Source organism: Sturnira hondurensis, unplaced genomic scaffold, assembly GCF_014824575.4.
Source record: "Sturnira hondurensis isolate 20B ecotype Veracruz unplaced genomic scaffold, ASM1482457v3 Scaffold0014302, whole genome shotgun sequence".
In the NCBI taxonomy this organism is placed as follows: domain Eukaryota; kingdom Metazoa; phylum Chordata; class Mammalia; order Chiroptera; family Phyllostomidae; genus Sturnira; species Sturnira hondurensis.
Genome location: NW_028086933.1, coordinates 7,419,008 through 7,433,298, shown reverse-complemented (window position 1 = coordinate 7,433,298; position 14,291 = coordinate 7,419,008). Strand labels below are relative to the sequence as shown.

Below are 14,291 nucleotides of genomic sequence, written 5' to 3'. Positions count from 1 at the left end.
ATGGGACTATATCAAACTAAAAAGCTTCTGCAAAGCAAAAGAAACTGCCAACAAAACAAAAAGGCAACCAACTGAATGGGAGATAATATTGGCAAACAACAGCTCTGACAAGGGGTTAATATGTAAAATACACAAAGAATTCATACAATTCAACACCAAACTATCCAATTAAAAAATAAGCAGAGGACCTGAACAGACACTTCACAAGAATACATACAAATGGCCAACATATATATGAAAAGATGTTCAACTTCACTATCTATTAGGGAAATGCAAATCAAAACTACCTCATCCCTGTTAGAATGGCTGTTATCAACAAGACAACTAATAACAGGTGTTGGAGAGGTTGTGGAGAAAAAGGAACCCTCACTCACTACTGGTGGGAAGGTAAACTGGTACAGACCTTATGGAAAACAGTATGGCAATTCCTCAAAAAAATTATGAAAGAATTACCATATGACCCAACAATCCCATTTCTGGATATCTATCCGACAAACTTGAAAACATTTACTTGCAAGAATATATACACCCCTATGTTCATTGCAGCAGTATTTGCACTGACCAAGACATGGAAACAACCAAAGGGTCCTTCCATAGATTATAGGATAAAGAAGATGTGGTGCTTATACTTGTATACTATGGAATATTACTCAGCCATAAGAAAAAATGAAATGCTGCCATTTGGAACAACATGGATGGACCTTGAGAATACCATGCTAAGCAAAATAAGTCAGAAAAAGCTAAGAACCATATGATTTCACTCATATGTGGGTTATAAAAGTGAAACTCATAGACACAGACAACAGTAGGATGGTCACCAGAGGGAAAGGGGTTGGGGGTGTAAAGGGTAAAGAGAGCCAAATATATGGTGATGGAAGATGATTTGACATCAGCGGTGAACACACAATGCAATATTCAAATCATGTAGAAATCTACACTTGAAACCTATATAATATTATTAACCAATGTCATCCTCATCAATAGAAAACAAAAATAAAATATTAAAGGGATGAAAAGTGCAATCTAATAAGAAAAATCTCAAATGCTAATGAGCTCACTGATGAGTCGCAAATGAGCTACTTTGAAAATTTACAATCCTCTTTTTGCTTCTGCTTTGGCTTCTGGACTCCCTCTTAGGACCCACTTTGTAGCTAAGTAGCCAGTTCATGGTTGACTATGTTAAAACTCTCCCAGGAACAATATTGCAAGCTTTAGGTATCAAGGCCTATATGCTAGTACAGATGCTCTCTATTTAAAGGGCCTAACATCAGCCTACTGTGTAGATTAGGTTTGTCTGAATGAGCTTCTGACACTTACTAAATTGTTCAACAAATACATTATTTGAGATAATGAGCATAAATTGCCATTTAAGTAAAGATGACATTTAAAGAACACAGAGATTTTCTTTGATTTTCAGACTTTCATTTGCATGTGCATCTTTTACTTAGATGCCCAGTTTGTCCAAGACTGAGGCATTTTGTAAGACATGGAATATTCAGTGCTAAAAACAGCAAAGTCCAGGGAAACCTCGAGGGCTGGTCACGCCATTCATTAAAGATCTTAAAATTAACATGTCCCAGACAAGCCTCTTGAGTTTTCACAGCCACTCCCAAAGACCCAACACCATCTTGGATGCTTCCTTTCCTTCACTTTCTCCAGCCCAGTAATTCAGCACGTCCGCTCACTTCTTTATCCGAAATGTATTTTGAATATGTCTATTTCTTTTCATCTCCAAGGTTACTATGCTAGTCCAAGCCACCGTTTTATCCTCCCTTTTCCACTCTTTTCCCCTATGATTTATTCTCTACATAGCAGTCAGAAAACTTGTTTAAATGTAAATCGCACCACAGAAAACTGTACTTGAATAAGAATTAAATAAAAAATAAATAAATTGCACCAAGTCACTTTCCTGCTTACAACCACTCAGCAGGTCCCCAGTACTTTCTATGGCCTCAGAGGTCCCCTGGGATGGGCCTGGGTATGTTCCTGACTTCATCTCATGCCATCCTGTGCTCCAGCCCTGAGACCTAAGAATCACAAGGACGCAAAGCCCTTCCTTTATACTTGGCCTTTATACTTGCAGTTCTACCCAACTAGAATGTTCTTTGCTGCTCTCTTAGCCTGCTAATTCTTTTTCACTAAATGTCACCTATTGTTCTTCCTAATCACTCTGTTTAAAGTACAAACCTTATCTACCTCTTCTATTATATAATCTAATTTGCACAATACTTATAAAAACATTGAATGATTTTATCTGAGTTGTTTATTTGTTGTTGTATCCAGACCCCCAGGAGAACATGAGCCCCCTGAGGGCAGTGATCCTCCTATGACTTCGATATCATATTTTCTATAGACAGCATGTATCATAGTTTACAATGCATAGTAGGCACTCAAATCTTTTTTCAATGAATAACTGCCCACCAGTCACCAGGTTCTCTCCCTTTATGGTCATCATAATTGCATGAGTAGGTATCATTCGTATTTTATAAATGAGGAAGTTGTATCTCAGAGAATTATTTACTTGCCAAGTATGCATGGTTAGAAATGGCCCATTCAAGTGCTGAGTTCTGCTTTGAGTCTATCACACCAAGCTCATCCCTCAGTGTCCTAGTCAATTGAGCAGAGCATAGCACTAGGACTTTGGTGTTGACCAAGCTGTTTTTAGAGGTGTGGTCAAGGTAACTATAAAATGTAGGAAATTCCATCAGAGGCACTGAAGGATGGAAAATCACAGATGTGTTATTCACTTACCCACTGGCTATCACAAAAGTCTAGAATATTTGCAGGAGAGGGGATAAGTTAGCTGAGTGGATGAAAACCTTGTATTCACTTGTCACACTATAAATGGGTTGTTTTTTTTTTTAAAGTCTAAAACTATTCCATAAAGTGAGGGGTTGCCAAGGGCCTGTTTCCATTAACACTTGTATATCCCGTGTCCCAGTGCAACGGACTAGTCCAGGGGCATATGGTATAGCATTTTGGGATTTGGCATATGTTGCCATCTTGTGATGAAGACCAAATAATGTTCAATGAAACCGGCAAAGGCAGCATTCTCCTAAGGAAGACTTCATTCCAAAGTAATGTGCTAGTTTGTTCATGTATCTGTCCATTTGCTCAGGGAACATTTATTCAATATCTGTGTATAGATATTGTAGACTCATGAGCAATAGACAGCCCTTCTATTCAAGAAGTTTAAACTCTAGTACAAGAGACAAAATGTCATAAAGCACAGTTAGAGCTATGATAGAGTAGCTACAACTCTCAATCAAGAAATGAAGGGCAACCACACCACCCTTACAGTTGAGACAGGAAGGATCATAGAGCAGGTTCACTGGCATAAGTGAAATGTAGCATAGATATGTAAGATGAGGAGGGGTTGACCAGGTAAATGCTAATTGCTCACATCTTCTTTGTCATAAAACATAATAAATTTTTCCTTTGAGCTCCAGACTCACATATCCAAATGCCTAATTGACAACTCTGTCTGGATGCCACACAGAGATTTCTAAAATAAGATGTCTAAAGCTAAAAACTTCAGATGTCTTACCTAATATTTTTGAGAAACCCTACCTCTCTATTCTTATATAAAGTTCTAAACTACTTCCTTTACTATGTATACTCATCCCTGCTTTATTATTTTTAATGAAACATGGCAAAATGGGATCGTAATCCTACTTTGAGGTCCATTCGCTAACTTACCAGGGGAACCTGGAGAAAGGGATATGATACGCCCCAGTGTCTTTGCCATTGGCTTCCCATCAGTGGGCAGTGCTAGAACTTCCAGAATGGCAACCTATCTTGGAATCACTGGCAACACCCACAGGTCACCGCCAATAGCCTTGCAGGAACTCATCGGCCTGATATTTCAGAGCCAGTCTCCTAAAGATTTGTACGCAGTACCAGAGTGCTCTGATAAATCAGTCGAAACACCATGATCTCACCAGCACTGCATGGAGTATGAGTCCTGTGAAGACAGGCTGAGGTACCTTAGAATCCTCCTGAGAGGGAAGCGGCTCTCTCTTCTCCTTCAAGCACGTCCACACAGCATCTGGAGTCTCCTCTCCCGAGGAGCTTGGCTCAGGGCCCATAGCTTCTGGCTTCACACTCTCTCTTGGGACCATGGGTTGCTCACAGGACAGGTCTCTAGGTGGGCCTTTGGGAGTACTTCCTTGTTCTTCTGATAGCTTCAGTTTTAGTTCTAAGAGAAACACCGTGCATTACCATGAGCAAGGTCTCACTGGCCCTGATAAGAGCACAGAGACTTTTAGGAATCCCCTCCCCTGATGCCAAGGCAGTAGAGACAGCCGAACGGTGCTGATGATGACTTTCCATGGGGCAAGTGCAGCTCTAATAGCCAGGGCTAACAGCATGAGCTCCAATCAGAGGTGAACACAGAGGGACCATGGAGGCTGGGAGCTTGTGGAGGATCACGTGTGGGAGCAGGGGTTCTCAAGGAAGACCCGTCCTACTCGGGCCTAAAATTTTCACCTGTTTCCTAGCATAGCAGCTGAAATTCTGCACACAGATCCATTTACTCAGGTTTTGAAAGTGTTGCAGTCATCAAGAGCCCACATGGAAAAACAAGTACTTCTGGAAGGAATTACACACAGAGATGCCCGAGGAGGAGGGGTGGGAAAGGAGAGGCAGTGCCAGTCTCCACCTGACGGACGTCACATTTTATCTAATGCCAGCTCTTAAAATCCAGGAATTACCATGATTATAATGCGGCTTTATATAAACCTACATATTTTTTAAAAGCCACGTGGGACTTCTCAGGCAACCACATTTCAGAATGTGTTAGGCAATTGGTCGTCTGGGTGAGGCTATTTAGACTGATTTCTCAATTACATAGCTCATTTTCTTTGTTTGATGTTTTTAGTGAGATGCTGGCATGGTGTTTAAACACTGCATATTTCATAAACCCGCTAAATCATTATAATTTAATACCACTGAATTAATATTTCTTTCTAGTTCTTTAATCACCCTACTTCTAGAAATTTGGAAACTCTTCCCATGTCTGTAAGTATTGAAATGGGTATAGGGAGAGGAAGAAAAAAATTACTGTTAAGTAAATGTAGCCTTTTAGAATGGATTTTAGAGTTAATTAACACTCACACCATCATCTCCAGAGAGAGAGAGAAAGAAGAACACTGGATTAGGAGGCAGGGAACTGAGGTTTATACCTTGTTCACCACTTCCCAGCTACATAAACTTTCCCTCCCTCCGGACATAAATGTCCTCATCAGTACAATGCGGTTATGGGGAGTAAATGACCACGGAGGCCTCTTCTATTTCTAACGTCCAAGAATCCAATAACCCAAGGAAGTTAATGCTCCCTGTATGTAAATGTTCTCAGTGCCGAAGTAAGTCATCCTACTTGGGGGTCTGGAGTTCCTCTGTCTATTGATAAAAGGCTTATTAAATGGGACCCCATAATGAAGGTGATTCAGGGCCCTTTATTTCAAGATAGGGCCTCTATTCTAGGTGGGGGACAAGGTCAGAGGGTACAGAAAAGAATAAAAATACCCTGGAGCCTAATGTCATTATTTTAGCTTCTTTTTCCCCTCAGAAAATAGACTCTTGGATGGTTTTACCTTTGAGCTGTTTACGGCCTTTAGCCAAATCGTTCATCCATTTCAGGACTTCAGGGTTAGAAGTCTTGTCACCATGGGAAGGCTACCAAGGGAGGGAACAATGGGGGTGGAAGGGAGGGAAGGAAGGAGGGGGAGGGAAAGAGAGAGAGAAAGAGAAAAACAAAATTTTTAAAATAGCTGAACACACAAAGATAGTTCAGGAACAAAACACCTAAAGCTGGGAGGTAAATTCAGGCATTAAAACTCCAGCTGATGGAGTTGCTTCCTCCACATTTTTCACTGCGGACATTGTTTCTAAACATGCGTGGCTACCAGCATTATTTTGCATAGTCCTAACCATGCCCATGCGCCCTGCAGTCTACCCGTCAGGCACCTGCTGGACCGCCCACACCCCACACACTGACAGGCCACTTTTTGTATCAGTGTAGGTGATCACATTGATACAAACCAGCATTACTTATTTGCTTGTGCTCACATCTATGGCAGCTTATGACCACAACTCACCTGGAGAATACTGGAAGATTTAACTCCTATCAACCATATGTTTCAAGCCCAAGAAAAGACACCCCTTGATCTCTAAAACCTGATGTTAAATCAGTCTGAGAAATCAGTGTATCAGGGTGGTACCCGGACTACCAATCTTCTCACTGTTTATAGACTCAATATCCTACTGGGCTAATGTTAAAATGGAACTCAATCAGATGTGTTTGTCCTTAAGAAACTTACTTGGTCTCTGTACTTCTGTTTCTTCTATCAAATGAGAATTATAATACTAGTCCCTCACAGGGTTGGTGTGGGACACAAAGTAGTTAATACATGCAAAACACTGAAAATAGCTCCAGGCATATGCTAAACACTATATATGCGTTAGCTAGAATTACAAATATTATCACTGTCATTACAGGCAGTGCTGATAGGTAGCAGTGTTACTACCAGACTTTCAAAGAAACACTGAACATATCTTCACCAACAAATACGCAGGGGTGTGTATGCCCTGCCAAGTAGCTAACCACACTAGGGCATGGCAGTGGGAATATGTATTTGACTTTAGGAGGATATGACCCTGTTAATACAAACAATTCATCTCGATTATTAGATTTCTTCTCAGCGTAAAAGTGGATTTTCTACAGAAAAGAGACACTAGGAGACAAGAATATCTAAATATATTTAGCCTCCATCCCCATGGGTCAGTAAGACCTAAAGGAGTTGGGGCCACCCTGGTAGCTTAAATGCAGGCTCAGGAAAATTAATAGTTACTTTGAATTGAGGATATACAAGGAAGTGATCAGTAATACTCAAGATGACATAATCATAAGCATCATAATAAGAGCCAGAAATATGTATAATGTTATTGACCACGTCTAGGGGTTCTGCTATGTTTCTTTAAGAATTCACTAAATCTGCATAACATCAAGTTTTTGGTGAGAGAGTCATATGGAAATAAATGTGTTCCCCTCAAGATCAAAGGGGAAAATCGTGCTTGTGTGACAGGATCATCGAATGTGCATGAGATTAGATTCATTGTGAAACATCGGACATGCTTCTGTCACTTCTGGGATGCTGTAAAAACCATACTTTTAAAATCAGGATGGAAAAGGTGACTGAAGGAAAATGACAGTGATTATTTGATTATTATTCTTCAGGAAACTCAGAGGGGGACACTGCGGTTTCCACAAGGGAAGCCGGGTTCAGAACCATGGACAGCGATACAGGAGCCATGCCTCTGAAATGCACAGCTTAGCCTGGTCCTGGGCACAGTTTGCTAGAATGATGCCCTGTGCTACTCCCTTGTTAAAGAGTCTAGTGCTCTGGCTTAGGTAACAATCTGGCTGTATGGACAGTCAACGTTTTATATTGGATTTCTCTAAATCCTCACAAAATTCTCCACTCTAATCTGAAGCAGAGTCTTTGGAACCTGTCTTTTTCACTGGATATGCTCCACATACTTAATGCCATCGTTTGAAATACTGTTAAAGACAAAAACAAATAATCTAATGCCCTAAGCCAATAACTACCAAAGAAATGAGCTTTCACTTCCTCAAACAGGACTTAGAAGAAATTTAAGGCAGGATTTTCAGACAAAATATTTTAAAGCCTGGAATTTTCAGAAATGAGTTTTTTTTATTTCCCTGCTCCTGGGAAATCTTTTAAAAGAGGTTAAATAAAGCTCATAAAGATAGCTGCTTTTCAATCACATGGAAAGTTTTATTATATAAGCTGTGGCTCTTTCAGCCTTTTTTAAAGGTATAATCAATTTAGAATTGTATTTTATTTTTTATTATTCTAAATGTACAGTTCTCTCCACTTTCCCGCCACCACTTCCCCCCCATCCCCACCTGCCACATTCAATCCTTTGTCCCTTTGGCTTTGTCCATGTGTCCTTTATATATGTTCTTTGATGACCCTTCCCCTACTTTCTCCTATTATATCCCTCCCTCTTCCCCTCTTGTCACTGTCAATTTGTTTATTTCAATGTCTATGGTTATAGTTTGCTTGCCTGTTTGTTTTGTTGATTAAGTTCCACTTACAAGTGAAATCATATGGCATTTGTTTTTTGCTGACTGGCTTATTTCACTTAGCATAATGTTCTCCAGTTCTATCCAATTCCAGGCTGTCATGAATGGTAGGAGCCCCTTCTTTCTTTCTGCTGCATAGTATTCCATTGTGTAAATGTACCACAGTTTTTTGATCCACTCATTTACTGATGGACACCTAGGTTGCTTCCAGCACTTAGCTATTGTAAATTGTGCTGCTATGAACATTGGGGTGCATAGGTTCTTTTGAATTGGCATTTCGGGGTTCTTAGGGTATAATTGGCATTTGCCAGGTCAAAGGGCAGTTCCATTTTTAGTTTTCCAAGGAAATCCCATACTATTTTCCACAGTGGCTGCTCCAGTCTTCATTCCCACCAACAGTGCACTAGGGTTCTCTTTTCTCCACAACCTCACCAGCACTTGTTGTCTGTTGATTTGTTTATAATGGCCATTCTGCCCAATGTGAAGTGGTATCTCATTGTGGTTTTAATTTACATCTTTCTGATGGCTAGTGATTCTGAGCATCCTTTCATATGTCTCTGGGCCTTCTGTAAGTTCTCCTTAGAGAAGTGTCTGTTCAGGTCTTTGCCCATTTTTCAATTGAATTGTTTGTTTTCCTGGAGTGGAACAGTGAGTTCTTTATATATTTTGGAGATCAAACCCTTGTCTGAGATACCATTGACAAATATATTTTCCCATACAGTTGGTTTCCTCTGATTTTGCTAATGTTTTCTTTAGCTGTGAAGAATCTCCTTATTTTGATGAAGTCCCTCCCATTTGTTTATTCTTTCCTTTGTGTCCCTTGCTCTAGGGGACAAATTGGTGAAATATTGCTTCATGGAATATCTGAGATTTTCTTGTCTTTGTTCTCCTGTAGGACTTTCATGGTGTCACAAGTTATATTTAAGTCTTTTCTCCACCTTGAGTTTATTTTCATGTACGGTGTGAGTTGGTGATTGAGTTACATTGTTTTGCATGTAGCTGTCCAGATCTCCCAACACCATTTGTTGAAGAGGCTATTTTTATTCCATTTTATGCTCTGTCTCCTTTGTTGAATATTAATTGGCCATAGAGATTTGGATTTATTTCTGGGCTCTCTATTCTGTTACATTTATCTATGTGTCTGTTCTTATGATAGTACCAGACTGTTTTGATTACAGTGGACTTGTAATATAGTTTGATGTCAGGTATGGTGATAACTTTTGGCCTGAATAATTTTAATTTAAAAGACCCCCAAGGGCCATATACTGAGAAATTATATAGTGTCAATTTTGTTCAGGGAAATTATAATGGGTCTCCAGAGTCCCTTACTAAGCATACCCCTGGATTAGAATTGTGGTCTGCTAATGACAGTTCAAAAGACACATTAGAAAGATTTCTGGATTAGGAGTGAAAATGTCTGAGTTGTTGTCTTGGCTAGATCAAGCCTTTGCCGTGTGATGCTGGGGAAGTCATTGCCCTTCTCTGGGCCTCAATTTCTCAATTTCCAAATAACAACAACAACAAAAAAAAAAAACAGCTGAGCCCTTCTAGTTCTAATTTCTCTAGCTCCTATGAAAATGGTCATCTGGCTAAAGCAGCCTGTCCTGAGTCTATGAGTTTCATGACAGTTTAATATTAAATCAGTTGCCAGGAATAAACACAATTTTGTATAAGAATGTGAAACAGTTATGCCCGACAGAGAGAGGAAGATGTAAGTTACACCATGGCACCAGACTAGCTAGCACAGAGGACCAGCAGGAGGTCAGACTGAAAAATTAGCAGCGAGAGCTATTCTTTCCATGGTCAGGCTTCCAGGAAGGAAAGCCTCAGGCATAGCAACCAATGGAAGACCACTGACAATGTCAAACCTCTAAGCCCAGCCTGGCATCCTGACAGGAAAAGGGAGAAGAAGCCCTGTTTCCTGATACATGGCAGGTTCTGATTACTCCAAAGACTAGACATTGAAGCGGGGGTGACCGTGAAGCCTCCTGACCCTGCTGCCCCTGGATCATCCATCTGCATGTGTGAGTGTTTGAGTGTGTGGACATGTGTCCGCTCTGCTTCTAAAGCTTCTCTAGACAAAGCAGGGGGTGCTAGGAGAAATTCTCTTTTAAAATAGGCAGGTTCTAGATAGTTATAGTTAAGAAAAAGCCACAGGGCTGTGGTCGAATGGAGAAAAGTGGGGATCTAATGTGTACAATGCTCCTTCCATTTCTGACAAGCAGGGGCTGCCAAGGTTTAGCCTGTTCAGATATCACTTCAATACATTCGGAAGTTGGTAACACCCACCGCCACTCACTTCTTTTGTGCTAAACACTGTAATAAGCTTTAGGTGTGTACTCTCTTATTGAACACTCACACACTTCTGAAGTCACTACTGATATTAATTCTGCTAAACAGATGGGGAAACTAAGACTCAGAAAGGCAAAGAAACAAATCCAAAGTCACAAGTTCCTATGTGGCTGTGCTAGACTTAAATCCAAGTCAGCCTGATTCAAGAATTGCCAGGTGAGCACAGTTAACAGGCCCTGGGAACAGAGCCTGTACTTGTCACTCAACCATTTCCAACACAAGGGCCTCGCAGATCCAATAACATCCTCACAGCAAACAGGGAAAGTCAGTGTCTCTAGAATACCTGGAGCTCCAAACCATGGATGCTCATGAATTTTACTCCCACTCCTTTATTGTGAAATTTACTCAGACTTAATCTACCACCCCAGCCTGTACTGACAAAACAAAACTACCTTAGGCAAGTTATAAGCCTTCCTGGGCCTCACTGGCCTTACCTGTACCCCCAGGCTGCAGCGCGCCCCTCTGCTCTATAAAGAAAATAGTACATAGCTGTGACTCCCTGATTTCAAAGAAGAGAATAATCTTTAACATACTGAGTTAGGCTGTCCTGAAAGTCAATCTGATTTTTCCCCCATTTTGCAAAGCTACAGGCCATGCCTTTAGTAAATATAAAACCACCGTGGGAAATACAAGATAGAACAGGAGAGTGGTTCATTACCAGCTCTCGCCTCCCTCCCAGAACACCCTACACTCACAGGGACCTGCCGATTACCCCCCCTACCAAGTGCTCAGTGAGCCTTTAAATATTTCAGGATGTATGAGGCATTATTCCCTGTTCTCTTTTATTCTAACAACAAGCTGTTCTGGGCCCTCTGCCAAAGACCCAATATCTTTGTGCAGTTCCACACAAATGTTATTTTTCCCTATGACATGGTCACCACCAAAGAAAATAAATAAAACCAGCCTTGGCTATCAAGACACTTACCTCTGACTTTACCATTTCTTATGTAAGAAAGGGCTCATGATTACAACACTGTGGCACCATCGCGAAGCCAGTGTCTCTCTGACGGGAAAGAGGGAGTTGGGGTGTGTTTCCATGAGTGGCCCGAACAGATGTCACTTGAGAGGTGCCCCATCCGTCAACCAGGAAGTACTTTAATGTCAAAGAAAACTCTCTCCCTCATTCATTCTACCATTAGAGATTCTGTCCTTTGGGTCGTTAATGGGTTCTTATGAAAATGCAGATGGGAAGGTTAAAGAAAAATAAGAACATAATTCAAAAGCTTTTCAAAATTTAAGTTTTAGGAACACTAGTGATAGCGGGGTTCCTTAGAGGAGAAAAGGAGGAGGGGGATCAATAATCACACCAGTTTGGAAATAGAGTTGTAATTAATTGTTAGGACACATCCTAGGAGATGGTGGCTTGTAGTGTGTGAAAACAAGACAGACCCAAGACGGGCACTCACTCAATCTCCAGTGGGTTGGCCAATGGAAATGGACCTGTCTCTGATGCAGAGGAGTACTCAAAAAGGGAGAGCCAATGTATTTCTTGACACAGTCCACGATCGTATTTTAAACCCCACAGTCCTTACCCGGTATTTCTTTTCTTGTTCAAATTTTTCTTCAAATTTCCGGATTTTCCGCTTGAGGCTCTGGATGTGCTTGGTGAGCTGGGCAATGGTCTGCGGCTCCTTGCTCCCACAACCACTCCGGGAAGAACTCCGGGGCCTGCCACGATTGCAGGGAGGGAGAGAATGACCGAAAACAATGGTCTTCCAGTAAATGCTGCTGCTACTCTACAAACCAAGCTTCCTGGGTAACCAGAGCGGTCCAAGGGGCAGTGCATCATTTGATGAGTCTACCATAGTCGCATTTGCTCATTAATGGAGACCCCTGATCACCGCACACCATTATGGGCAAATGTCATCGGGGACTTCAGTGAACAAATGTCAGAATATCAATCCAGGAAACACATTTCCGAAAGCTTGGAGGAAACCGATTTAAGTCTAAAAGGAGACAGCCCTGTTGTAGCATGATCCCCGGGAGAGCACATGAACCACACCTACTAACATTTTCAAGGAAGATTTAGATGAGTAGTTAACTTTTCCTGACATACAGAGCCTTTGTGCATCTGATGAATGGAATGGGCCTCTTCTCCAGAAAATGCATCCACCCTCTCACATAGCACACACTTTCCAAGAGCGATAATTCGCTAACTCTCTCAAGCCTATCAGTGTATAGCCCATGAACTCAGGTTTGAATAAACTCACGAATAGCAGCTGAAATTATTAAGGAGATACTAGAGATTTTTCCTGAATGTGTTTTAGCCAAGGACTCTCATTTTAGCTATGAATCAAAATTATTTGTGGAACTTAAAAAGAGGAGAGAACACATAGTTCCACATTTTTTCTTGGGGAGGCAGCTATTCTAAGCTCCCACTTTTCTAGAATCTAAGAAGAAATAAAGATGGACAACTAAGCATTGCTACAGTTCATCCACTGAAGCCACTGTTGGATGTGGGAAGAATATTGAACTCATTAAGAATGATACTCCTACCCTGGCTCGTGTAGCTCAGTGTATTGAGCACAGGCCTTCGAACCAGAGGATTGCGGTTCGATTCCCAGTCAGGGCACATGCCCAGGTTGCAGGCCAGTTCCCAGCGGGGGACTCACGAGAGGCAACCATACATTAATATTTCTCTCCCCTCTCCTTCCCTTCCCCTCTAAAGATAAATAAATAAAATCTTTAAAAAAAAGAATGATACTCCTACTATTTGCACACACATATATTTAAGTATCTGGGCATTTCACCAAAAATATTCAGTCATGCAAGCTCTGGGGTGGTGGCCAGTATCTTGTGAGCATTTTCTCCTGCCATAAGAAAGCTACAAACAGCATTCCCACTTCGAGAATACACCAATTTTGGCCATTTATTGTTCAGGTGTCCCAGTTGCATTTGTTAGGCACGTTTGCACTATTTCAGACACACTTCACTGTAGTTTGTAAATGTAGTTCTTAAAAAAAACTATATAAAATGAAAATAACAAAACAAGGTTTTCTTACATCATAAACTGCTGAGTGCTGGGTGGAGAAGGGGCTGATTCGGGGTCTAAGTTGAATCTCTGGCTTTGGCTGAAGATGGAGCAGCGAGGGGACAGCAGCGGGTTGTCACCATCAGTGATGTGATAGAGCAGCCGGCTGGTCCCAAAAGACGGCGGGTCTTCCGGGGCACTGTCTGCTTCGTTCTGTCCGTCTCTGTAGACCAGCACAGGGTCTGAGGAAACGAGAGCAACCATAAGGGTTCAGACGTGACAGAGGCCTCGAGACTGTCCCATTCTGAAATAAGAATCGTCAACATTCATTATCCTGCCTCTTTGTCATTTCCTCCTTCTGGAGATATGAAAGGCTTTCCAAATACTGTCACGTTTGTTTTCACAGAACCATGAGAAAAAAAATATTACAAAGCCATCAACAACAAAGAAATGGAAACACAAATTATTTTGGTGTCAGTGATAGGGTCAGCGTAGCCCACAACTACAAACATCTTCTCTTTATTTCATATTATTTTTAAACATTGAAGGGTGAATTACAAAATGTTTAGTGAGATTAGGACAACAATAACATGAAGCTGGAACAAAAGATGATAGGTTCTGAAGAAGAAAAGGGACAATACAATTTCCAGTGAAGGAAGAGAGGAGAAAACGAGAGAGGGGGCGAGGAGTCCCCAGGCGGGAAATCATTCAGCAGTCATTAAAAATGACACAGGACTATGCTTAGCAACATGGAATGGTGTTCAAAATATGCTAAATTCAAAGCACAGATTTCAAAACAAAACAGGAATGATTCTTCTAATATAAAAAAGCATAGATTTAGGTATACAAAAAATACAC

The 14,291-nt window shown here is 41.1% G+C and overlaps 1 protein-coding gene across 7 annotated transcripts in view; it reads right to left on the bottom strand.

Annotated features, from left to right (window-relative positions):
* Window positions 1–14,291, bottom strand: part of FAM13C (family with sequence similarity 13 member C) — a 126,538-nt gene that overhangs the window by 9,582 nt on the left and 102,665 nt on the right. For all 7 annotated transcript variants that reach the window (XM_037062747.1, XM_037062740.1, XM_037062741.1 and 4 more), the window contains 4 exons: window positions 13,465–13,675; window positions 11,995–12,130; window positions 5,595–5,676; window positions 3,987–4,198 (listed from right to left, as the gene is read on the bottom strand). In XM_037062747.1, the coding sequence (XP_036918642.1) occupies window positions 3,987–4,198; window positions 5,595–5,676; window positions 11,995–12,130; window positions 13,465–13,675 (641 nt within the window). The remainder of the gene's footprint in view (window positions 1–3,986; window positions 4,199–5,594; window positions 5,677–11,994; window positions 12,131–13,464; window positions 13,676–14,291) is intronic.